This window comes from Chiloscyllium plagiosum, unplaced genomic scaffold, assembly GCF_037043375.1.
Source record: "Chiloscyllium plagiosum isolate Xiang-an unplaced genomic scaffold, Cpla_swu_hap1 HiC_scaffold_2, whole genome shotgun sequence".
Taxonomy (NCBI): domain Eukaryota; kingdom Metazoa; phylum Chordata; class Chondrichthyes; order Orectolobiformes; family Hemiscylliidae; genus Chiloscyllium; species Chiloscyllium plagiosum.
In genome coordinates, this window is record NW_028270140.1 from 5,463,909 (window position 1) to 5,490,970 (window position 27,062).

The 27,062-nt window shown below is 41.9% G+C and overlaps 1 protein-coding gene across 1 annotated transcript in view; it reads right to left on the reverse strand.

The window, feature by feature from the left end:
• Positions 1 to 4,877: 4,877 nt before the first annotated feature.
• The window catches only part of pum3 (pumilio RNA-binding family member 3), a 52,430-nt gene continuing 30,245 nt past the window's right edge, over positions 4,878 to 27,062 (reverse strand). Inside the window, exons 14-18 of the mRNA XM_087994392.1 lie at positions 25,131 to 25,273; positions 19,482 to 19,704; positions 14,200 to 14,287; positions 7,800 to 7,890; positions 4,878 to 5,378 (exon numbers count right to left, since the gene is read on the reverse strand). Coding sequence (XP_087850518.1) covers positions 5,246 to 5,378; positions 7,800 to 7,890; positions 14,200 to 14,287; positions 19,482 to 19,704; positions 25,131 to 25,273 — 678 coding nt within the window. The 3' untranslated portion in view covers positions 4,878 to 5,245. The remainder of the gene's footprint in view (positions 5,379 to 7,799; positions 7,891 to 14,199; positions 14,288 to 19,481; positions 19,705 to 25,130; positions 25,274 to 27,062) is intronic.

A 27,062-nucleotide genomic window follows, 5' to 3' on the forward strand; every position in this document is an offset into this window, starting at 1 on the left:
CAGTGCATTATGACTGCAACAACGATTGTGGCAGTTCAGGCAGTATTAAAAAGGTAATAAAGATATAATATTCAGTGTTAAAGATTTAAGTATCCTAATACAAATGTGTTTTTGTATTTAATACAGTTCCCAAGATTAATATGATTAAAATTGTTTTAATAAGATGAGTCTGTATCTTTTAAATTCTGGGCCCATCATTAGTCTTTTTATATTAACAATTCACATTATCAGAACAGGTGAAGGTGCTTGAGCTGCATCATTGAATAAATTAGTGTACACTTCTTGAAATGTCATTGTCAATTAAATTTAGATTAAGTCTGAGAATTAAGAATCTGCCTAATCCTGAGCAATGCATAAAAATAGATCTACACCGTATTAGAATCTAACAACGTTCCATTACAGACAAGCATTGATGGTTACTACATGCTGGAAATGAACAATTGATGGATTTACAGCTAGCAGCTAAACCTCTAAATCGCCTCCTCCAGAGATCATTTCAAACACTTACTTGCAGCCTCCATATATGCATCCCAGTCCATGTGTCTCTCTGAGGCACTGACTGATTGTAATAACTTCAGATACAGTGGAGTGAAACAAAGCAAGCTTAATCTGACATTCAATTCTAATCGCCACATTACAGGGAAGATGTGGAGGCTTCAGAGCAGGTGCAGAAGAGTTTTACCAGGATGCTGCCTGGATTAGAGGGTATGAGCTATAAGGAGAGGCTAAAAAAACTCAGGCGGTTTTCTCCGGAGCGGTGGAGGCTGAGGGAAATTATGAGATACATAGATAGGACTGATGGCCAGAATCTCTTACCCAGAGTTGCAATGTCTAACAAGGGGTCACGCATTTAAGGTGAGAGGGGGAAAATTCAAAGGAGACGTGAGGGACAGGTTGTTTTACACAGAGAGCGATAAGAGTCTGGAATGTACTGCCGGGGTGGTGATGGATGCACATACGATATCGGTGTTTAAGAGAGTTCTAGATAAGCACAAGAAGCAGCAAGGAATGGAGGGATAGGGACCAAGGGTGGGCAGAAGGGATTAGTTTAATTTGGTGTCAGGTTTAGCACAACATCATGGGCCAAAGGGGCCTGTTCCTGTGCGGTATCGTTCTATGAGGAAAAAGTGAGGACTGCGGATGCTGGAGATCAGAGTCAAGAGTGTGGTGCTGGAAAAGCACAGCCAATCAGACATTCGTGACTGAAGAGCTTCAGAGCAGAGATGACCGGGGAGGTGGGGGGGGGGGGGGGGGGGGTGCATTGAGAGAGAGAAAGACTCACTGAGATCCTTGTAGAGAGAGGTGAACTTCTTCAAGGTAGGCATCCTTGGATGAGGCTTCGCAGTAAGGTTAAAATCAAGCCATTCCTGATGAAACATCGATTCTCCTGCTCCTTGGATGCTGCCTGGCCTGCTGTGCTTTTCCAGCAACACACACTCTACTCTGTATCATTCTATGTACTATTCCCTGTAAATTGTACAGTGCACAGTTTTCCCCTTAAAACAAGTATGCAAACAAATACATATTTTTGAAATTAATGTTGGAAATCTTAGCACTCTAATGCAAGCAGCAAGTTTAAAGTTGTGTATGGAATCTTACTAACTTGTCCCCATCTAACCTGATGACATTCATTTTCTGCAGGTAATCCAAAAAGCATCAGACATGCTACACTGGAAATTTTTAGGTTAAAAATGACATATTCGGAAGCATATTATGATTGAATTTTACATCCAGTTTCAAAGGGAGTGGATCTAAGATTACTATTTTAATGTGGGCCTCCAGCCTGAGGTGGCTGAGGTTATTCTGCAAGCCAGCAGAGTATTGAGTAAGCAATGGAATTCTCTTTCTCAGAAAACTGTGAGGACTGGATCATGGTTATGGAGGGCAGGCAGGAAGGTGGAGTTGAGCCATAACCATATCAAAAAACAAAGATCAGCACAGGAACTGGCCCTTCAACCCACCAAGGCTGTGCTGACACAACATCTTTCTAAATGACAAATCTTCGGCCTCAGTGCGGTCCACATCCCTCTATTGCGTGTCTATGCATGTATCTGTCAAGATGTCTCAAACTTTGCTATTGTATCTGCTTCTACCCCCTTCTCTACTGAAAAACACATCTTTCACATCTCCCATTTTTACCGTAAACCTGTGCCCTTGTAACTGATACTTCCACCCTGGAAATCAGATTCCAACTCTCCATTGCATCCAAGCCTCTCATAACTTTGTAAATCTCCATCAGGTCAGTCCTTACTCTCTGACATTCAAGTGAAAATAAACTGGAGTTTGTCTGATCTCTCCTCATAACTAGCACTTTTCAAACCAGGCAACATCCCGGTAAACCATTTCTGTATGCGCTCTAAAGTCTCGACATCCTTCTAGTAGTGTGACCAGAAATGTACACAATATTCCAAACATGGCCTCAATAAAGTTCAATACAGCTACAACATGACTGGCCAATTTTTATGCTCTAATAAGCCTTCTTGCCACTTTCAGAGAACTGCGCACTGTATGTGGAGATCCCTCTGTGTTAATGCTTGCAAGAGTTCTGCCATTTATTGCATACTTCCCTCCAGCATTAAACCTCCCAAAATGCATCACCTCGCATTTGTCTGGATTAAACTCCACCTGCCATTTCTCTGCCCAAGTCTCCAACCTATCCATACCCTGCTGTATCCTCTGGCAATCCTCACTATTCACAGTTCCCCAACATTTGTCATTAGCAAACTTACAAATCAAACTACCCTCATTCTCTTCCATATCACATTTATATATATTACAAACAATAAGAGTCCCAGCACTGATCCCCACAGAACACCAGTGGTCACAGATCTCTAGGCAGAAAAACACTTTTCCATTGCTACTGTTTGTCTTCTATGACCAAGCCAATTCTGTATCCATCTTACCAGTTCACTGCATGTGAACTTGTGACTTCACCTCCTGTATCAGACTGCCATGAGGGACCATGTCAAAGGGCTTGCTAAAATCTATGTCAACATCACCAATTAACTTTGTCGCTCAAAAAACTCAAGTTTGTGATACATGACCTCCCCCTGCAAAAGGCCACGTTGTCTGTCGATAGTAAGTCCACAGTTTTCCAAATGACAGCAATACCTATTTTTAAGAATCTTCCAATAATTTGCCTACCACTGAAGGAAGGCTCACTGGCCTGTAATTTCCCAAATTATCACTGCTGACCTTCTTGAACATAAGAACAATGCTGGCTCGTCTCCAGCCCTCTAGGACGTCACTTGTGACAAAAGAGACAAAGATTTCATACAATGCCCAGCAATTTCCTCCCTCAGTATTCTGGGAAAGGCTCCATCAGGTCCTGGAGACTGCTGATTGTACCTTGTTACATGTGACAACAAAAATCAAAGTTTTGTTTTGCATGCTATCTACCTTCGTGCTTTCCAAAGCACCCAACACAACCATCTTTTTATACTGACATACCTTGGAATATCACATAACCATCTCTAGAGTCACCATTTACCATGTTCTCCTGCTTTGGAAATACCAATACTAAGTATTTGTTAAGAATCGTACCCATACCCTCCAGCTCCATGCATAAGTTTCCTTGTGTCCTTCAGCGGACCTACCCTTTCCCCAGCTACACTTTTGCTCATTTTATACATATGAAAGGTTCAGGATTTTCCTTAATCCTGTTTGTCAAGGTCATTTCATGGCCCATGGGGTTGAATTGTTCTGAGGCGGAAGATGAGGCGTTCTTCCTCCAGGCGCCGGGTGGTGAGGGAGCGGCGGTGAAGGAGGCCCAGAACCTCCATGTCCTTGGCAGAGTGGGAGGGGGAGCTGACTTCAACCCCAGGGCATCAATGTGGACTTCACCAGTTTCCTCATTTCCCCTCCCCCACCTCACCCCAGTTCCAAACTTCCTGCTCAGCCCTGCCCATGACCTGTCCTACCTGCCTATCTTCTTTTCCACCTATCCACTCCACCCTCCCCCATGACCTATCACCCTCATCCCACCCCCACTCACCTATTGTACTCTATGCTACTTTCTTCCCACCCCCACCCTCCTCTCATTTATCTCTCCACCCTTCAGGCACTCTGCCTGTATTCCTGATGAAGGACTTTTGCCCGAAGTGTCGATTTTCCTGCTCCTCGGATGCTGCCTGAACTACTGTGCTTTTCCAGCACCACTCTACTCCAAATATTTTCACATGCCAGATGTGGCTTTACCCTCAAACATCTGCCACCATTCTACTTTCCTCAGTTACTACCCGATATTATCATTGTTAGTCTTGCCCCAGTTTAGTATTCCACCCGAGATCTACCCTTATCTATGAGTAACTTAAAACTCCCCCAAGGAAATGCTAGATCAGGCCTAAAGGGGTCAGAGTGAATGAAAGCCTTTGCACTGTCAACATGAAAACTGCTGCAGGATACATCCTGTCAGTGCTAATATAATGCAAAGAACAACAGACCAAAGTCTTGTGAATAATGTCGTATTTTACACCAACACCCAATGAGTTTACATATCTCTGATAGCTTCTTATTGAAGGTGAACTTAACCCTGCATCAACTACACAGTTAAAAGGCAAATAGTTAAAATCTAAAATATTAGATATAAGCACCAATGAAAATAATTAATTTCCTTTCACATGTTGGTCTTGAATGTCACACGCTGTTCGAAGTTACCAATGTCATCCATATGGATAAATGTGGATTCATACACTGAAAGTCGCATCTAATTCTCTCAGGGGACAAGAAGAAATTCCAATCTGTTTTGAAAGTGTATGTGATGAAACATTTCATTTCGGAGTATAAGGAGAAGAAATGGGAAGAGTGAGTCATATGACAATATCGCAAGAAGGTGCAGTAAGAATACAGAAAGGCTTCTTTTCATGTCATTAATGGTATATGTTACAATTACTTCATATATTTTATTGTGTAAAAAAAAACAACTTGGGATAACCAATTTTTAAAAAGTCCACAGCAGAAACTTTTGCAACCATGATCCATATTAACAGTATGAATAGGAATGGCATTGCCTACTTTGTGTCACCAACAGCTTTGTTCAAGTCCTCCCATAGAAATATTGGTTGTTAAAGGCCAGAAATCAGTTGGTTATGTTTTCAATTGCAAAACGTGAATTTAGGAGCTTGAAAATAGCTGATGCAAAATGTTACTATAACAAATTACTATTCCTTTAAAATTATTATTCCTTTACATTTTATACGTATGAAACATTTTGAGCTGTCTTACTGAGGCACAATATTTTCCATCTTCACTCGGCAGTCAATTTTTCTATCAACATTTCTACACCCTTCACATTTTCCACCATCTTTAACTTGGGAATGAGCATCTTGAGGGCTTTGTTTACTTTCTTGGATACATCTTCATTCTTACTCTGAACAAGACTGAAAAAAGCAATGTAGAAACATTAAAGCTCACAGTCAAAACAATTTCACAAAAGCTGTTTCCTGCAATTCATTGGAAAAAAAACAAAACACCAAACAAACTGAAATTACTTGAATTGTTAGAACCCTTGCTGAGTTTTCATTATTTTTCTTTTATTCTTTTCTCAATTTTGTCATGGAGCTGTGAACTGAAAATGACCTTTGAACTATGGGCAGCAGCTTGTATTTTGAAAAAAGGACGAGAACACAAATAAAGCTGCTGTTGGTTTGAGAGACGAGGCCTGGGAGTTAACTGCAGGTTGGGTTTTGATCAAAAGATTTAACAGACCTTCGACCCCGGGGAGCACATTATATTTAAACAGATAGCAAAAGTTGGCTGTTAATGAGGTCAGTCCCTGGGAATTGGTCCCATCAAGTCTGGGAGAGACCTTATGCTCAAGCAGATGTTGAACGGTGACTGGAACCTTGCGGAGGAGATGGTCAGTCTGTCAGGGAGAAGCGAGAGTTTAAACTGGGTTTTGGACTGTGTTTTCTGTGAGAAGGGGTTTGGGTGTCATTATTACAACATGAAGATTTGAAAGGCCCTGCGGAACTTCCCATCAGCAGCTGCTGGATGTTCCAAGAATAAAAAGTAAGCCATAAGAACGACCAAATTCCTCTGGGTGAACTGAAAAGGTGGGCCTGATTGATGCCTGTGGAAAATCAAACGAGGAACAATTATCGATGCCTGTGGAACAACACATCATGAAAAACACTGAAGTAATTCGGCCAGTTTTGTGTTTTTATTGGTGTTTAACCCTTGACACTTGTTTTTCTGTCTTCTGCTTGATTAGGACTGAAAACAAAGATTATTCGATTTAAAATCACAAACATTAATTACATTTCTTTGATGTTTAATTTCGCTCTGCCAGTTACTGTATTGCCAATACAGAGGAGAAAAGCAGTTTTGATTCAACTGACTGTCGTGTTGTAACAAGATACACAGCAAAGTTTATTGAAATCTTGATTTGAAAACAATGAAACACATTGATCATCACTGAGAAAGTAGCTGCTACTTGATATTATAAAATTCCATACTGTAATGAGAAGCGAACGAGAGCATTAAGCTTCTGGAGGGAAACAATTTAGGAGCAGAACCTTAGGGGTAATCATGTTACAGTCTACTTTATACTCTGGAGCTTGGAAGATTTGGTGGGGAAAGCCAGGCCGAGTTGCTCCACCACATCTGATGGATAGGATACAAATCAGTCACAGTAAACTGATGGTGGACAGAGTGAATTTGATGTAGTGCAGATAAAGCAAACTACAATGCCTCAAGAGAGCATCAAGCTTGAGTACTGTCGCAGCCCAACACAACTTGTGTAATGTGAAATGTATTCCATCATACTCCAGACTTGTGCCATTTAGATGATGGAAAATTCTTCAGGATATGGCAGGCGAATCATTTACCGCAGAATGGCCAGCACCTGAACTGCTCCAATCGCATATGGCAATGATTGGCTGGTTGGCTTTCAGGTTCGTTAGCTCAACTGGCTGGATGGCAGGTTTGCAATGCAGAGTGACACCAACAGCGTGGGTTCAATTCCTTCACTGGCTGAAGTTAAAAATCACACAACACCAGGTTATAGACCATTAGGTTTAATTGGAAGCACACTAGCTTTCGGAGCGACGCTCCTTCATCAGGTGATTGTGCATAATCACCTGACGAAGGAGCGTCACTCCGAAAGCTAGTGTGCTTCCAATTAAACCTGTTGGACTATAACCTGGTGTTGTGTGATTTTTAACTTTGTACACCCCTGTCCAACACCGGCATCTCCGAATCATGTTCACTGGCTGAAGTCACCATAAATGCCTCAACCTCTCAACCTTGTCCCTCACCTTAGGCGTACTGACCCTCAGATTAAACTCACTAACAATCATCTCTCTGTAATGAGAGAGCAGTACTAAAGCCCCACGGTCACTTTACCTTTACCTTTGCCCATCAGGATATTAATGCAGCAACATTATAGAGAGGAGTAAGGTGGGGCTGGTGGACAGCAGTGGCCATTATGGTCAGCAAACCACTTAGATTATGTACTCTAAGTCAAACACCAAAGCACACGCATTCTACAGATCTTCCCAATGGTATCTCCATAATCTTCCTCACCTTTCAAAAATCTCTTTGGACCTTCTCAATTGAATCTGTTGTTATCCCTCCTAATCCTACTCTATCTCCAACTGGAATACTCACCATTTAGCATATTGTAAAAATCTCTTTCGAACATCTCCGCACATTTCAAGAGCACACATCACTAAGACCATGTATTTTCCAATTCTATTATTAAAAGATCTGACATACACAATCTGATCTATAAACATTTAAGTTATTTAACATACAAAGAAATCATGTGACCATGAATTGGAGTTTAATTTAATGCTTACCAACAAAGCACAATAGCTCCACGGTTTACCTGCACCCAGGATTTTAGACTCTCCATTCCAACACGTTCTACTAATGTCCTTGCAAAGCACTCTATAATAAAAATTTTAAATTTATTAAGTAATTTTCTTCAGGTATTTGTGTTGTGGCCTTTTAAGTCATATCCTGGAATAGTTACATTTCATCTCTATCAAACAAAGGTTTCCCATTTTTATGACACAACTGATCCTTAAACAGATTAATTTACTATGATAAGTATGTCAAAAACATAAACAGAATTGTTTAACTGCTATGATTCGTTTAATTGACTGGCCATAATGACGCCCCAAGAAGACACACTACAAAGACTCTCAGTGTAATCGATCTTCCCTTCCAGTTGTCTCAGGGGGACAGGTTTGCAAAGGTATTTCTTTTAAAATAAAACCAACATCACTTTGAATAATGGGAATGTATACCCTGCTCACTTTAATTTCAAATGGCTGTCATTATAAAGCGTAAATACCTATACATTGTTAGTAAATGGCATAACCTAATGCAAGTTCAAGAGGAAAGTGTATGTCCATTTCCAAGTTTAATAATTGTATTCATATGTTAACATTTTGAACAAATGTAATTGACCACCGGCCTTGAATTGAGGAGAAAGCATCTTCTGAAAGTTGTCAGTCGAGAATTTTCTTCCCAGAGGTCGGGTCATTGAATATTTATAAAGCTGAGTTTGGTAGATTCATGATTGACAAGGGAGTCAAACAGTATAGGATACAGATAGGAAAGCAGACTTGTCGCCACAGTATATCAACCGGGGAAGCAGTTTCGAGGGACCATGTGACCTTTTCACTGCTACTATTTTGTACGTTCATAATGCAATGCAACTGGACTTGACATAGGCTCCCATTTAATTGAAGCGTAGAAAAATATTCACATGACTGAATAAATTTTGGTTGATCACGATTCACGCACGATTACTTGAGGATGAAACATAGTATTTAAAGACACACTTGTCAGCTAGTCAGCTCTTAAGCAAGGCTTCAGAAAATTATGAAGCACTTTGAAACGGTCAGTAAAGAACTGAGTTCAAGTTGGAATGGTGTGTTTAATCAAGCAAGGGAACATCAAAGCATGTGACAACAGTCAAAAGTTGAAATCTTTGAGCACTTGGAGAAATTAAGCCAGCGCTGGAAAGCTATTGAAGAAAATCTATAACCATTGATTACAACAAGTACAACCAGTCCTAAAAGCGAACGTAGAACATCTAGGAGTAAAGCAAAAATGCCTAATGCCGTAGTAATTAAATTACTAAAAACTATTTCTCTCATGTTGCTGCCTGAGGGCTAGCTGCGTAATGGAACTCATTTACGATGCATTAAATACAGTAACATTTAAATTTGCCAAGCAATCTTGTAGTATCCATATAATTATGTTGGTTAAGCACAGCCAACAAAATACTGGGATGAACAATATGGCATTGGCATTAAATCAATGGTCACAATTATGAAGTTAAATTGTCCTTAGTGTTGCTCTGCTGGTTTGGATTTTATGGTTAAAACTCTTCAAAATCTCAAGTACCTGTATAATTTACCAATGTATATTATTGATTAACATCATTTTTGGAATCATCAATCAACAGTTCTTTTAAATTTAAAATATTTGTTGCGATTATTTGATTAGATATATGGTGAAGTTTGCATCTTTTTTTGTTCTAGAAATGAGACAATAATTTGCAGAAAGTTAAGTGTGCCTTTGTTATTGGAGGAGGAGGAAATAGCCAACAATATAGCGTAAATGGATGTAAGTTTGCTCATTGAGTTGGAAGGCTCGTTTTCAGATGTTTCGCACCATACTAAGTAATATCATCATTGAACCTCTGGTGAAGCACTGGTGTTGTGTCCCGCTTTCTATTTATGTGTTAAGGCTTTCTTGGGCTGGTGATGTCATTTCCTGTTCTTTTTCTCAGGGGGTGGTAGATGGGGTCTAACTCGATGAGTTTGTTGATAGAATTCCGGTTGGAATGCCATGCTTCTAGGAATTCTCGTGCATGTCCCTGTTTGCCTTGGCCTAGGATGGATGCGTTGCCCCAGTCGAAGTGGTGTCCTTCCTCTCTGTATGTGAGGATACTAGTGAGAGAGGGTCATGTCGTTTTGTGGCTAGTTGATGTTCATGTATCCTGGTGGCTAGTTTTCTGCCTGTTTGTCCAATGTAGTATTTGTTACAGTCCTTGCACGGTATTTTGGAAATTATGTTCATTCTGCTTGTTGTCTGTATAGGGTCTTTCAAGTTCATTAGCTGCTGTTTTAATGTGTTGGTGGTTTGTGGGCTATCATGATGCCAAGAGGTCTGAGTAATCTGGCAGTCGTTTCCAAGATGTCTTTGATGTAGGGGAGAGTGGCTAGGGTTTCTGGACGTGTTTTGTTTGCTTATTTGGGTTTGTTGCTGAGAAATCGGCTGACTGTGTTTATTGGGTACCCGCTCGTTTTGAATACGCTGCGTAGGTGATGTTCCTCTGCTCTTTGTAGTTCTTCTGTGCTGTAGTGTGTGGTGGCTTATTGAAACAATGTCCTAATGCAGCTTCATTTGTGGGTGTTGGGATGATTGCTTCTATAATTCAGTATTTGGTCCGTATGTGTTGTTTTCTTGGAGACGCTGGTTGGAAGTTCCCCATTGGGCGTTCGCTCTACTGTGACATCTAGGAATGGCAGTTTGTTGTAGATTCCCGCCTCTTTACTGAATTTTATGCCAGTAAGGATATTATTGACGGTCTTGAAGGTTTCCTCCAATTTGTCTCGTTTTGCAATGACAAAGGTATCATCCATGTAGCAGACCCAAAGTTTGGGTTGGATGGTTGGCAGAGCTGTTTGTTCGAGTCTCTGTATTACTGCCTCTGCTAAGAACCCTGATATCAGAGATCCTATGGGTGTTCCGTTGATTTGTCTGTAGGTTTTGTTGTTAAACGTGAAGTGGGTGATACGGTATAGGTCCACCAGCTAAATGATGTTGCCCTTGCTAATGACAACACATCTATCCTGGGACAGGCTAAGCAAAAACATGCCAGAGAATTCCTAGAGGCCTGGCACTCCAACCACAAACAAACACGTAGATCTAGATGCCATCTATCAACCCCTCAGAAAACGAACAGGAAATGACATCACCACAAACCCCAGGAACCCCATCCAGGAGAAAGATATAAATAGAAAACAGGAGACAATAGCTTCGCTTCACTTGGAGGTCGCCACTGATGATGTTACCTAGCCAGGTAATGAAACATCTGGATATCAAGCCTATAGCTCAGTGAGCAAACCTACACCCTGAAGTTGGTGGTGTTTAGTGTATGTGTCTTTGGTTCTTCTAATAGTGTAGTCAGTGTTCCCTTGGCCACGTTGATGTTGATGGATGTGAACAGGGCTGTTACATCAAAGGAGACTATTATTTCATCCTCCTCTATCTTGATGGTGTCTTTGATGGTCTTCAGGAATTCTTGGGTGGAGTGAATGGAGTGGTGTGGGTCTTCTAGTTCCTTGGCTAGTCTGTATGTTGATATTCCAGGTAGCGAGCCTATGGGTCTGAAGGGGACTCCTGGTTTGTGAATTTTGGGTAATCCGAAGAAGCATGGTGTGTTTCATCCGTCTGGTTTCATTTTTTGGAAGTCTGTCTTGTTTAATTCTCCAGATTTCTGAAGGACAAGCCAAACAGAGACTCACACAAGAACTCCTAGAAGCATGGAATTCCAACCAGAATTATAATCAACAAAAACATCGATTTGGACCCCATCTACCCTCTGAGAAAAAGAACAGGAAATGATATCACCAGCCCAAGGGAACCTAAACACATAAATAGAAACCGGGACATAACACCAGGGCTTCACCTGAGGCTCGCTGATGATGTTATCTAGTATGGCGACAAGGGATTCACCTGAGGCTCGCTGATGATGTTATCTAGTATGGCGACAAAACGTCTGAATAAACCTTCCAGTGAGCAAACTTACATCCAGAACCTCAACCTGAGGTACAGATCTTCTCAAAACTTGATAGCATAAACGATTTGGACCAGAAGCAATGCTCTGGATTTGGGAAACGTTGGTTTACTGCTAAGCTGTGTGGAAGTAGGATCTATAAATAGTAACAATGGGATCATGGGTATTGAATGATGACCTAGTTTTGGCAGATGGAGAATCCCAATGGAACTCTGTAAAAGTTGTCTGGCTGGTTCAAGCAACATGGACTTCTGAGTAATTAGCTCTTGGTTCAAGGCTAGAGATGGTTCTCTTTGTTAGAGTAATAAAGCACAGCCCTATCTGATGGCCCCACTGGAGAATGGCACAGCTGCTGGATATGGTAATCATGCAGTAAGGCAAAACACAATTGCTTGTTATTGGCACAAGTTCTTTAGCATTTTTAAAACTCATCAGAGCTCAAGGCAACATTAGTTCTTATCAGAGAGTGGAACAAGTTCAGATCAAAGAAAATGAAGGCTATTAATATTCAATTTTCCACTTGTTAATATTTTCAGCTTCGTGCTGAGGCAAGTCCTTTGAGAATGTGATCTAAATATTGAAGAAAGGCAAAATGCCTCATTTCCAACTGTTGCAGATTTACCTTACAGATTGTACAAGTTTCACTGCATCATATATTTTTACTGAAAGCTAATAATTAGCTTAGGATGGACTTGATACAAAGCGCATTCAAATAGTACCACACGTATGGCATTCTGAAATGAAAATTTGGAAGTACTGTTTTGATTTTCTTTGATTTTCCAGCACACACAGATGCTTAGTTTTGCCCAGTGCTGGTTTAGCCTTACTTTGAGGACAGGATCTGTGTGTAGTTGGAAAGGTAAGACTGATTAAGGATAGTCAACATTGGTTTTTGCATTGGAAATTGTGGCTCACTAACTTGATTGAGCTTTTTGAAGACGTGACCAAGAAGATTGAAGAAAGAGTGGAGAAGACGTCAGTAAAGCATTCAACAAGGTTCTGCATCATTGACTGGTTAGCAAGGTTAGATCACATTCTGGATCTAGGGTGTGCTAGCCAACTGGATACAAAATTGGCTTGAAGGTAGAAGACAGAGGGTGGTGGTAGAGGGTTCCTTTTCAAAGTGGAGACCTGTGACCAGTGGTATGCCACAACGTTCAGTACTGTTTTTCATCATTTATATAAATGATTTGGATATGAATAAAGGAAGTATGGTTAGTAAGTTCGCAAATGGCATCAGAACTGGTGGTGTAGTGGACAGTGAAGATGATTATCTCAAGGTGCTATAGGACTTTGATCAGATGGGACAATATGCTGAGAAGTTGCAGATGAAGTTTAATTTAGGAAAATGAGAGATATTGCATTTTGGTAAGGTAAACCAGGGCTGGATCTATACAATTAATTGTAGGGCCCTGGGGAGTATTGCTGAACAAAGAGACCTAGATACATAGTCCCTTGAAAGTGGAGTGACAGGTAGACAGGAGGGTGAAGGTGGCATTTGGCACATTTGCCTTCATCAGTCAGTGCACTGAGTATAGGAGTTGGGAGGTCATGTTGTGTCTCTACAGGACGTTGGTGAGACCACTTTTAGAATACTGCGTACAATTCTGGTCACCCTCCTATAGGAAGGATCATGTTAAAACCTGAGAGAGTGCAGAAAATATTTACAAGGATGTTGCCAGGACCAGAGGGTTTGAGCTGCAGGGAGAGGCTGGATAGGCTGGGGCACTTTCCCTGAAGCTTCAAAGGCTGAGGAGTGACCTTATAGAGGTTTATAAATGGATAGGGTGAATAGACAAGGTCTTTCTCCTTGGGCAGAGTCCAAAAGGGGGCATAGCTTTAAATTAAGAGGGGGTAGGTATAGGACAGATGTTAGGGGTAGGTTCTTTACTCAGCGAGTCGTGAGTTCATGGAATGCCCTGCCAGTAGCAGTGGTGGACTCTCCCTCATTATGGGCATTTAAGCGGGCATTGGATAGGCATATGGAGGATAGTGGGCTAGTGTAGGTTAGGTGGGCTTGGATCGGCGCAACATCGAGGGCCGAAGGGCCTGTACTGCGCTGTATTCTTCTATGTTCTAAAACAGACAGGTTTAAGGTGAGAGGTGAAAGATTTAAAAAGGATCTGAGGGGCAACTTTTCATTGAGAGGGTGGTGTGTGTATGGAAAGAGCTGCCAAAGTACGTGGTGGAGGCTGGTACAATTACAACATTTAAAAGGCATCTGGATGGTTATAAGAATGTGGGCCAAATGGCAGGTCAGATTGGGATGTCTGGTCAGCGCAGAAGAGTTGGACCGAAGGGTCTGTTTCCATGTTGTATGACTCTAAGTGCAATAGGTCTACGTTGATGTTACATGATGTCTCACTATACAAACCGTGTTTAAACTTAATTACACAACCCTGAGCTGTACGTCCACACCCTCAAAATAAAACTCTTACCTGGCTTTCCAAGTTCCTCCATCTTTCCATCTTGTTCTATTAACCATTTAAGAACCAGGTGCCCTGCAGGGTGCTCTACCATATGGAGCTGAAATGAGGAACAGAAAGAATCATGGAACCACAGAGTCCAGTAGACGGCCTTTGCCCCATCCAGTCTGCACCGACAACATTTATACTAGGCCCACTTTCTCGCACCTGACCCACAGCCTTGAGTGTTACGACACTTCACGTGCTCATCCAAGTACTTTTTAAAAGGTTGTGAAGTTTCCCGCATCAACTCCCCTCCCAATGCATTCCAGATTCCCACCACCTGTTGGATGAAAAATATTTTCCTCATGTCTCCTGCCTTTAAAATTAAACATTATGCCCTTTAAATAAGGGTAACAACTGCTTTCTATCCACAATGTCCATGATAATCTTATACACATCAGCCTCCTCGGTTTTAAAACAAACAACACAAACCCATCCAAACTCTCTTCATGGTTCAAATGCTCCATCCCAGGCAACATGCAATCACTTCCTTCCGACAGTGAGGTGACAAGAATTGCTCACAGCACTACAGCTGTGGCCGACTCAAAGTTCTGTACAAATCCAACATGACATCACTGCTCTTATAATTTATGCCATAGCTGAAAAAGACAAGGGGCCATAAAACCTTCTTAACCACCTTAATAAACTGCCCTGCTGCCCCAGGGACCTGTGGACAAACATCTCAAAATGCCTCTATTACTGAGCTTCCTAATGTCCTGCCACTTATTTAGTATTCCCTTAAATTGTTATTCTTCCAAAGTGAAACATCTAATTTTTCAGGGATACATTCCTTCAACCACTGATTATTCAGGAACCTCATAGTCTCTCTTCCAAAATGCTCAGTCTCCAAAGTGAAGACAGATGTGAAGGACCTTTCTAATGCCTTATCAAAGTCCTCTGGCTCCGCACACAAACCCTATCCTTTTCCTGGTTATCCTCTTCCCCTCGAAGAGTAGAATACCTTGGGTCCACCAGTGCTTTTTCATGGCCTCTCTTTGCCCTCTTAATTGCTTTAAGATCTCTTCTGCACCGTCTATACCTAGCAACAGCCTCTGTTATTTTGCTTCCTTTGTACCTGTTAAAAGCCTCTTTCCTTTTTAGCCAGTCATGAATATTCACAGACCTCTACGGTTCTCTACGCTATATTTCACCCTGCACAGAATGTGAATGCCTCCCCTTCCACATTTTGTCGATTTTCCCAGAAGTAGCTTTCCCCAGTCTCTTTTCCCCAGATCCTTCCTTATTTCAATAAAATATGCCTTCCCCAATTCAAAACCTTTTTCTGCAGACCAATTTGTTTTCTTTTTCTAGAACAAACTTAAAACGTACAGTGTATCGTTTGCTATTATTAAAATCTTCACCCACTGCCATTGCAACCACCAGTACAGCTCTGTCCCCCCAGAATTAATTCCAGCAAGGCTCTTGTAGCACCTTGATATAAAAAAAGCTCTCCTGAATGCATTTCAAAAAATCTGCCCCCTTTAAATCTTTTATACCAGGACAATCCCAACTAAAGTTGGGCAAGTTGAGATCCCTAATTATATTTTTATTGCTTGTACACATCTCAGGTTAATTGTCTACAAATTTCCCCTTCGCCTGCCCACTGACCATTCAAGTGTCCACAATACATTCCCAACAGTGACACTGTCCCTTTCTTACTCCTCAGCACTACCCACAAAGTCTCATTTGATGAACTTTCCAATACATTCCTGACTGTCTTTCCATGAAACAGCAGAACTTCCAGCCCATGTGTTAAGTGTGTTTCTGTTGTGGTTCTGTTCATCGAGCTGGAAGTTTTTGTTGCAAACGTTTCGTCCCCTGGCTAGGCGACATCATCAGTGCTTGGGAGCCTCCTGCGAAGCACTTCTTTGATGTTTCCTCCGGTGTTTATAGTGGTCTAACCCTGCCGCTTCCGGTTGTCAGTTTCAGCTGTCCGCTGTAGTGGTTGGTATATTGGGTCCAGGTCGATGTGTTTGTTGATGGAGTTTGTGGATGAATGCCATGCCTCTAGGAATTCCCTGGCTGTTCTCTGTCTGGCTTGCCCTATGATAGTAGTGTTGTCCCAGTCGAATTCATGTTGCTTGTTGTCTGCGTGTGTGGCTACTAAGGATAGCTGGTCGTGTCGTTTCGTGGCTAGTTGATGTTCATGTATGTGGATTGTTAGCTGTCTTCCTGTTTGTCCTATATAGTGTTTAGTGCAGTCCTTGCATGGTATTTTGTACACTACATTCGTCTTGCTCATGTTGGGTATCGGGTCCTTCGTTCTGGTGAGTTGTTGTCTGAGCGTAGCTGTTGGTTTGTGTGCCGTTATGAGTCCTAGGGGTCGCAGTAGTCTGGCAGTCGGTTCCGAGATGCTCCTGATGTATGGTAGTGTGGCTAGTCCTTTTGGTTGTGGTATGTCCTCGTTCCGTGGTCTTTCTCTTAGGCATCTGCTAGAATCTGGGGGTGTTGTTGCTTTCCGGTTTCATTCTTTGTAGGTCAAACACATAACCTCAACACCAAGGAGAGGAAAGCACTGAAATCACTAAGAAACGATAAGAACATAATCATACTACCAGCAGATAAAGGCAGAATGACGGTCATCCTAGATAAATCTGATTACATCCAAAAGGCACAACAACTACTTGCAGATACCAACACCTACCAAAAGAGGGAGTTTGACCCCACCCCACAGCTCACCAATAGGATAAACAACACACTGAGGAACCTACAAAAAAACGGACAGATAACCAGGTCGGACCGACAAAGAATGGAACCTGAAAGCAACAACACCCCCAGATTCTATGGATTACCTAAAGTGCACAAACCAGACATCCCACTCAGACCCATAGTACCACTACCAGGGACACCATCACACAAACTGGCCAAAGAACTACAACAGAAACTGAAACACCTGGTCAGCGGATCCAAACACTCTATACAATCAACACAGGAATTCTTGGACATCATCAGAAATATACACATAGACAAAGAAGAAACCATGATATCATTCGACGTGACGGCACTGTTCACTTCGATTGACAAAACCCTAGCCAGAGAAACAATAGCCAACCTACTGGACATACAGAACAGAAAACAGGACGCTGAACCTATCAACAAAGACGGCATACTCAAACTACTGGACTTGTGCCTCACAACACACTTCACATTCAACAACCAGATATACGAACAAATCAACGGAACACCCATGGGATCACCGATCTTGGGACTCATAGCAGAGGCAGTTATGCAAAGGCTAGAACAAACAGTCCTACCACAAATTCAACCCAAACTCTGGGTCAGATATGTCGATGACACGTTTGTAATCATTAAAAACACGGAAATAGAAAAAACACACCGGATCATCAACGCCACACTCACAGGAATCCGGATCATCAACGCCACACTCACAGGAATCCGATTCACGAGAGAAGAAGAAAAGGATAGCCAACTCCCATTCCTAGACGTGATGGTACAGAGAACACCGAACGGAGAATTCACTACAAGAGTATACAGGAAAGCCACACACACAGACCAAGTCCTAAACTATGAAAGTAACCACCCCAACACACACAAACAAAGCTGCATCAGGACACTATTCAAAAGGGCCATAACACACTGCAGTACACCAGAACTGCAAAAAGAAGAAGAGGAACACCTATACAAGGTATTCGCCAAAAACGGATACCCGCGCAACTTCATCAGCAGATGCCTAAGAGAAAGACCACGGAACGAGGACATACCACAACCAAAAGGACTAGCCACACTACCATACATCAGGAGCATCTCGGAACCGACTGCCAGACTACTGCGACCCCTAGGACTCATAATGGCACACAAACCAACAGCCACGTTCAGACAACTCACCAGAACAAAGGACCCGATACCCAACATGAGCAAGACGAATGTAGTGTACAAAATACCATGCAAGGACTGCACTAAACACTATATAGGACAAACAGGAAGACAGCTAACAATCCGCATCCATGAACATCAACTAGCCATGAAACGACACGACCAGCTATCCTTAGTAGCCACACATGCAGACAACAAGCAACATGAATTCGACTGGGACACTACTACTATCATAGGGCAAGCCAGACAGAGAACAGCCAGGGAATTCCTAGAGGCATGGCATTCATCCACAAACTCCATCAACAAACACATCGACCTGGACCCAATATACCAACCACTACAGCGGACAGCTGAAACGGACAACCGGAAGCGGCAGGGATAGACCACTATAAACACCGGAGGAAACATCAAAGAAGTGCTTCGTAGGAGGCTCCCAAGCACTGATGATGTCGCCTAGCCAGGGGACGAAACGTTTGCAACAAAAACTTCCAGCTCGGCGAACAGAACCACAACAACGAGCACCCGAGCTACAAATCTTCGCACAAACTTTGAAGTGTGTTTCTCATCACCCTGGTACTTGGTCATCTGCACTGGATCCGAATTAAGCAACATCTTGAGATTAAGGTTCTCAACCATGTTTTCAAGTCCCTTCATGGCCTTGCCTTTCTGGTCTCTGATCTCGCCCAGCCTCTCAACCCTTTCAGACTTCTATGTTCCTTTGCCCATTCTCCAAGGGGAGGTGATGGCCTTGTGGTATTATCACTGGACTGTTAAACGAGAGACGCAGATAATGTTCTGGGGACCCAGGTTAAAATCCCGGCATAACAGATGGAGGGATTTGAGTTCAATAAAATGTTAGGAATTAAGAATCTAATGATGGCCATGAATCCATTGCTGATTATCAGAAAAAACCAATCTGGCTCACTAATGTCCCTTAGGAAAGGAAATCTGCCATCCTTACCTGGTCTGGGCCTACGTGTGACTCCAGACCCACAGTAATCTGGTTGACTCTGAACTGCCCTCTGGGCAATTAGGGATGGGCAATAAATGCTGACCCAGCCCGCAACACCCTCATACTGTGAATGATTTTTAAAAAATAAGTCAATCACCACATCATTGAGAGTTTCCAGCTCCCAAGTTCTGGAATTGCCTCCCTACACCTTTTTGACCTCACCTTTCTCCTTTATTGACTACTGTAATCCAACCCTTTTGTCAGCTAACTGAGAACTCATTTGACTTGGTGTCATACTTTATTTTATAATGCCCCAGGTAGTGTCTTTAGAGTTTTTTATTGCATCAAATGCATTGTATTCATTTTCTTTAATCAAGTTAATTCCACAAAAAAAATTACCCCACATAAAAGCCATTATCCCCTCTCAGCACATTTCTAAAATAAAAGATGAATGTTAACACATTACCTCACCATTACTGCCTCCAGGAACAAAGACTTCTGCAGCCACTTCAACAACAGCATTCATGGCAGGCTGCAAATCACCAATGGCATGGCCCAGAATATCTGCCACAATGACACTTTTTGCCTTATTCATCACCATTTCCCGAGCATTGTCCTGTAAGTATTTCAGCAAACTTGGAGAGACAGCTGCCAGTAGTTCACGCTGACGAATATCTGAATCCTTCTTACTGGAATAATAAATAAAAACTTAAATATTTTGACTTCATTTCTGGTAGCAATGCATTTTCAGAACACTTCAATAAGCTCTGCAGAAGTTACTTTTGTTTTTAATTTTAGTATTTAATTTTCAATTCCCAAATTTATAAAAAGCACCAAATGAGAATGTGATTCTATTGTACCTCATCCTCTTAGATTAAATATAATACAATTGAATACTATGTTTATCAGAAAGTGATGGGCAAATAAAGATTAGGTTTTTGATCAATTCACATAAAAATAACAAGTCTAGTGTAATTCTAGAATCACAAACTATTTGTCAGTAACATGTGAAATGACAACAATGATAATTCAATTCAAAGAAAAAGTGCTAAAGATGTCAGGGACTACATTTACTACATTTAATAATTGCAAAATTTGTAACCTTGGTTGCGTGTTTGCAGATTTTGATCAAAACAACCTTCACAACCATGTTAGCCTCCCTTAAAAACCCACACTTCATGCACTCTGGAGTTTAAGAGTCTCTTCCTCCTCAAAGAACGAGAAGACCCTTCTCTCAGTTCAATTCCTACCATAAGTTAATCAACCAAAGTTAGCATGGGCTTCAAGAAGGGGAAATCATACCTAACAAATTCATCAGATTTCTTTCAGGTAATAACTAGGACAGATGAAGGGAAACTACTAGTATTTAGATTATTAAAAGGCATTTTAGAAGGCTACTTAAAAAGAGCTCATGCTGTTTGGGCAGGGGGTCAGGATACTGTATTAGTATTTTTAGAGAATTGGTTTACCAATACAAGTGAGGATTAATGGGGCATTTTCAGGATGGATCTCTAACTAGTGGAGAGCCACAGGGCCACAGTTATGGACAACATATATTAATGAGTTGATGAAATGTATGTACTAATGCCAAGTTTGAGGATAGCAAAAATAGGTGGGAGGGAAAATGGTGAGGGTGACACAGTTCACAGAGGTTAATGAATGTGCAAAAACTCTGTAGATGGATAATAAGAATAGAGGTGATGAATATTAAGTTAAGAAAACTGCAGTGCCAAGGGATTTTGGGACCATCATGCATGAATCACAAAAATAGATGGCATACAAGTTCAGCACAATGGGGAAGGCAAATGGAATGTTGGCCTTTATTTCAAAGGTAAGGGAGTAAAAAAAATGTGTTGCCCACATCAAGAAAACGATAAAGTTTTGGTCCCCTTATCTCAGAAGGATATACCGGCATTGGACGCAGCCCAGAAAGTTTCTTCAAGTTCGGGATGCACATTTTCTTATGAGAAGAGGTCAAATAGATTAGCTCTGTTCAGTGCACTTTAGAAGAGTGAAAGTCAACATGACTGAAATATTAAAGATTCTTCGGGGTTTGTCACATTCGGTGCTGAGAGGCGGCTTCCAGTAGGAGCCGAGCGTATAATCTCAGAACAAGGTGGTCACCCATTTAAGGCAGAGATGAGGAGGAATACTTCTCTCAGAGGGATGCGAATCTCTGGAATTCTTAACCGCAGAGGGCTGTGGAGGCAGTGTTGTTAAGTATATTTGTGACTCAGAGATGCAGGTTTTTAATAAGTAAGGGACTCAAGCCTTGTGGGGAAAAGGCAGGAAAGTGCAACTGAAGATCACCAGATAAAATATGATCATATTTACTAGTGAAGCAGACTCAATAAACTATATCCCACACCCATGTCTCATCTCTGTGCTTGACCAATGCTCATTTTATGCTGAAAGATGCAAGTTTTAAGGAAAAGGAACCATATAACATTCATAATTGCATGCTTTGTGCTCTTACCATCTTTAGTACCTATACTTTTACCCCAACTGGATAGACAACTACTCAGACTGGGAGTATCCTTCCTGTTCATGCTAAAAAATAATTAAATCCCTTATTTGCCCTCCTAAGGTTTACCCAATACAATAGTGAAAATATATGTTGATAGAAAATATGATTATTGAAAACACAATCCTACTGAGAGCAAGGGAGAGGAGCAAGAAGATAACTGCATAGATATATCCAATATATTGAAAAGCATCCAATTCTTTCTTTAAATTCATCAACTTTTCTTGTTCCACCAGTGATTAAAGCAATCTTTTAATTAACCATTATTAGAAAAAGATTTGTTACTCAAGCCCTTGAGTCAATGGGAACCAGGGGCACATTGGAAGTCACACACAGCCCAAAATAAAGACAGTTGCGATCTCAGGTACAGGACACCACTGCAGGAGCTCCTAACAGCAGTATCTGAGTCTAAATCTGCTTCAATGACCTTCCTTCCATCAGGAGGTCAGAAGTAGGAATGCTCCCTGATGCTTCCACAGTATCAGCATAGTTCATGGCTCCTGAGAGACTGAGGCAGTCAGTGTCCAACTGCAGAACGACCATCATCCAGAAAGAGCCCAACCATTGCTCCTTGACATTCAATGGCATTCCCATCACAAACCCCTGCTACCAATAGTCTGGCACTTACGATTGACTAGACATTGACCAGCCGTATAAATACTGTGGCTGCAATAGAATGTCAGAGGCTGGGAATTCTTCAAGTAAACTAAACCCTGATACCTCAAAACCTGCCCAGCATCTACAAGGCTTCAGTCAGTGGTGTGATTGAACATAGAACAATACAGCACAGAACAGGCCCTTCGGCCCACGATGTTGTGCCGAACATTTGTCCTAGCTTAAGCACCTATCCATGTACCTATCCAATTGCTGCTTAAAGGTCACCAATGATTCTGACTCTGCCACTCCCACAGGCAGCACAGTTCATGCCCCCACCACTCTCTGGGTAACGAACCTACCCCTGACATCCCCCCCTAAACCTTCCACCCTTCACCTTAAATTTATGTCCCCTTGTAACACTCTGTTGTACCCAGGGAAAAAGTCTCGGACTGCCTACTCTATCTAATCCCCTGATCATCTTATAAACCTCTATCAAGTCACCCCTCATCCTTCGCCGTTCCAATGAGAAAAGGCCTAGCACTCCCAACCTATCCTCGTACGACCTATTCTCCATTCTAGGTAACATCCTGGTAAATCTCCTCTGCACCTTCTCCAAAGCTTCCACATCTTTCCTAAAATGAGGCGACCAGAAGTGCACACAGTACTCCAAATGTGGCCTAACCAAAGTCCTGTACAGTTGCAACATCACTTCACGACTCTTGAATTCAATCCCTCTGCTAATGAACGCTAATACACCATAGGCCTTCTTACAAGCTCTATCCACCTGAGTGGCAACTTTTAAAAAGCTATGAACATAGACCCCAAGATCCCTCTGCTCCTCCACCTCACTAAGAACCCTACCGTTAACCCTGTATTCCGCATTCTTATTTGTCCTTCCAAAATGGACAACCTCACACTTGACAGGGTTGAACTCCATCTGCCACTCCTCAGCCCAGCTCTGCATCATATCTAAGTCCCTTTGCAGCCAACAACAGCTCTCCTCACTATCCACAACTCCACCAATCTTCGTATCATCTGCAAATTTACTGACCCACCCTTCGACTCCCTCTTCCAAGTCATTAATAAAAATTACAAACAGCAGAGGACCCAGAACTGATCCCTGCGGAACTCCACTTGTAACTGGGCTCCAGGCTGAATATTTACCATCTACCACCACTCTCTGACTTCGACTGGTTAGCCAGTTCTCTATCCAACTGGCCAAACTTCCCACTATCCCGTGCCTCCTGACTTTCTGCATAAGCCTACCATGGGGAACCTTATCAAATGCCTTACTAAAATCCATATATACTACATCCACTGCTCTACCCTCATCCACATGCTTGGTCACCTCTTCAAAGAATTCAATAAGACTCGTAAGGCAAGACCTACCCCTCACAAATCCGTGCTGGCTATCCCTAATCAAGCAGTGTCTTTCCAGATACTCATAAATCCTATCCCTCAGTACCCTTTCATTACTTTGCCTACCACCGAAGTAAGACTAACTGGCCTGTAATTCCTGGGGTTATCCCTATTCCCGTTTTTGAACAGGGGCACAACATTCGCCACTCTCCAGTCCCCTGGCACTACCCCCATTGACAGTGAAGACGAAAAGATCATTGCCAACGGTTCTGCAATTTCCTCTCTTGCTTCCCACATAATCCTAGGATATATCCCGTCAGGCCCGGGGGACTTGTCTATCCTCATGTTTTTCAAAATGCCCAACACATCTTCCTTCCTAACAAGTATCTCCTCTAGCTTACCAGTCCGTTTCACACTCTCCTCTTCAACAATACGGTCCCTCTCATTCGTAAATACTGAAGAAAAGTACTCTTTCAAGACTCTCCTATCTCTTCTGACTCAATACACAGTCTCCCACTATTGTCCTTGATCGGACCTACCCTCGTTCTCGTCATTCTCATGTTTCGCATATACGCATAAAAGGCCTTAGGGTTATCCTTGATCCTACCCGCCAAAGATTTTTCATGCCCTCTCTTAGCTCTCCTAATCCCTTTCTTCAGCTCCCTCCTGGCTATCCTGTATCCCTCCAATGCTTTGTCTGAACCTTGTTTCCTCAACCTTATGTAAGCCTCCTTCTTCCTCCTAACAAGACATTCAATCTCCCTCGTCAACCAAGGTTCCCTCACATGACCATCTCTTTCCTGCCTGACAGGTACATACATATCAAGGACATGACGTATCTGTTCCTTGAAAAAGTTCCACATTTCAATGACATCCTTCTCTGACAGCCTGTGCTCCCAATTTATGCTCCTCAGATCCTGTCTTGCAGCATCGTATTTACCCTTTCCCCAATTGTAAAACCTGCCCTGTTGCACGCACCTATCTCTCTCCATAACCAAGGTGAAAGTCACAGAATTGTGGTCACCATCACCAAAATGCTCACCCACTAACAAGCCCATCACTTGTCCCGGTTCATTACCAAGTACCAAATTCAATATGGCCTCCCCTCTGGTCGGACAATCTACATACTGAGTTAGATTGATTATGGTTTGCTGGTCAGAATGAATGCAGCTCCAATAACACAAGAAATTGAATACTATGCAGATCAAAATGGTCATTTGGCATCCAAACATCTTTAGCATTGACTCCCTTCATCTGCACAGTGGCAGCAGCATGTACTGTCTAGAAAGTTCCCTGCAGCACCCTGGAACTGTAGTGTCATTGTTAACTTGTTGATGAGTCAAAATCCCAGAGCTCTCTTCCTATTTGCACTTTGAGTGTACTAAAACCGATGGACTACAGCAATTCAAGAAGGCAGCTCACCACCACCTTGTCAAGGACAATTAGGGATGAGCAATAGGCAGACTCATGCAGTGAATGAAGAAAACAATGCTTTAAATCCTGCCAGCTTGTTCATCAATCTATATGAAGTTCGAATTGCTTTCACCAAAATCAATGTAGCGTCCTAACATTTATGTTCAAAGAGCCAAATCCCTGAACACAATTCCAGTCATGTAAAATGCAAACAAATCTGACCTGTGAGTGTTTCCATCACCTTGTTGTAGAAGTTTAATAATCTCTGGCACGGTATGTGCTGGATCCCTTGGACTTAGTAAATATACCAAAACCTTCTTGCCATATTTATTGTCGATCAAGTTTGGCAAAGCTTCATTGATCTCCTGCGAATAGAGAATTGCAGGTATTAAATAGAATAATTCTTCTGTTAATTCTGTTTCCAGTTACGCAGACAAATGTTAAATTAGTCAGAAAGCAATCAGTTAGTTATTTTCTCAATCTCAGTCCAAATTTTATTTCATTTCACACTTTCCTGCCTTAGCCACATTGAGATGTACAGCATGGAAACAGACCCTTCAGTCCAGCTTGTCCACGCCGACCAGATATCCCAACCTAATCTAGTCCCATTTGCCAGCATTTGGCCCATATTCCGCTGAATCCTACCGATTCATGTACCCATCCAGATGCCTTTTAAATGTTGTAATTGTACCTGCCACCACCACTTCCTCTGCCAGCTCATTCCATACACCCACCAGCTTCTGCGTGAAACAGTTGGCCCGTAGGTGCCTTTTAAATCTTTCCCCTCTCACTTTAAACCTATGCCCTCTAGTTTTGGACTCCCCTCCCCCGGGGGAAAAAGACCTTGTCTATTCACCCTATCTCGGCTCTTATGATTTTACAAACTTCTATAAGGTCTCTGCTCAGCCTCTGGCACTTGAGGGAAAATAGCCCCAGCTTTGCTCTATATTTCTTGGTGGTGGCAACTTTTACTGGGATTTAATTCAACTGGTGGCAGGCAAAAACAGAGCTCTGAATTCAGATGTACTTTATGAGTGGAATAATATTGTATGGCAACGGCTCAGGAACACTGGCAGTTTGGACAATTAAGTCCCAAAAAGAACAGTGGTTACACACTAATTTAATAGGCTTTAGCAATCCACAGGCTGAGATTGGAGGATGAAAGCTGTTCAGAGAAATTCTCCACAATGAATAAATATGATCCAATAATACATGCTTGAAGATCATGTTGTGGAGGTGCCAATGTTGGACTGGGGTAGACAAAGTTAAAAATCACACACCACCAGGTTATAGTCCAACAGGTTTATTTTAAATACAAGCTTTCGGAGCACTGCTCCTTTGTCAGGTAGCTAGTAGGGCAGGATCATAGGACACAGAATTTACAGTATTTACTGTACACTTTACTATAAATTCTGTGTCCTATGATCCTGCCCCACTAGTTAAGTGACAAAGGATCAGCACTCTGAAAGCTTATTCTTCCAAATAAACCTGTTAGAGTGTGCTTGAAAATGACAGGGCTAAACTCTGATAATTCTGCCACTCAATAAAGGGTGGCAACTTGATCAAAGTGCTCTCAGATTGTTTTTGGCACATACTCCACTACAAATTATTGCCATTGGGAAGGAACTGTGGAGGGGGGCCAGGAGAGGAGAGAGATCCCATGCACAGAGAATGTTCAAGCTTTGGCTTGCTCATAAAACAATTAAGCCATCAAGGTTTACTGAAATCTCCAAGTACATTTTTAATACAACCTTAAGAAGTTGATTATTTGATTTTCAATTCAACGTTACCTTTAGCTGCATACATTTTATTTAAATAGCAGGCATAACATTAAAAGAAACTACTGTCCCCATTCTTGCTGAGTAGGAAAGGATTAAAAACTCACTTTAGTCAAAACCTTCAAATATACCCTTTCGCACAGAACCAGAAAACAATATTTTATGTTTTTATTGAGATTCAAACTGTTTGCTGCTCAAAGCCTATGACTCTCTTTGGATTGGAAATGTCAGAAATGCTTTCAGCAAAAATCAGAAGTGAAGCATATTCCTGAGCAAGCCATTCCAATATTCAGAGATGGTCATCATAATTCCTGCGTTCACATACCTAATACAAATAACTTTGGTTGGGAATATCATCAAGTTAACCAAAATATCA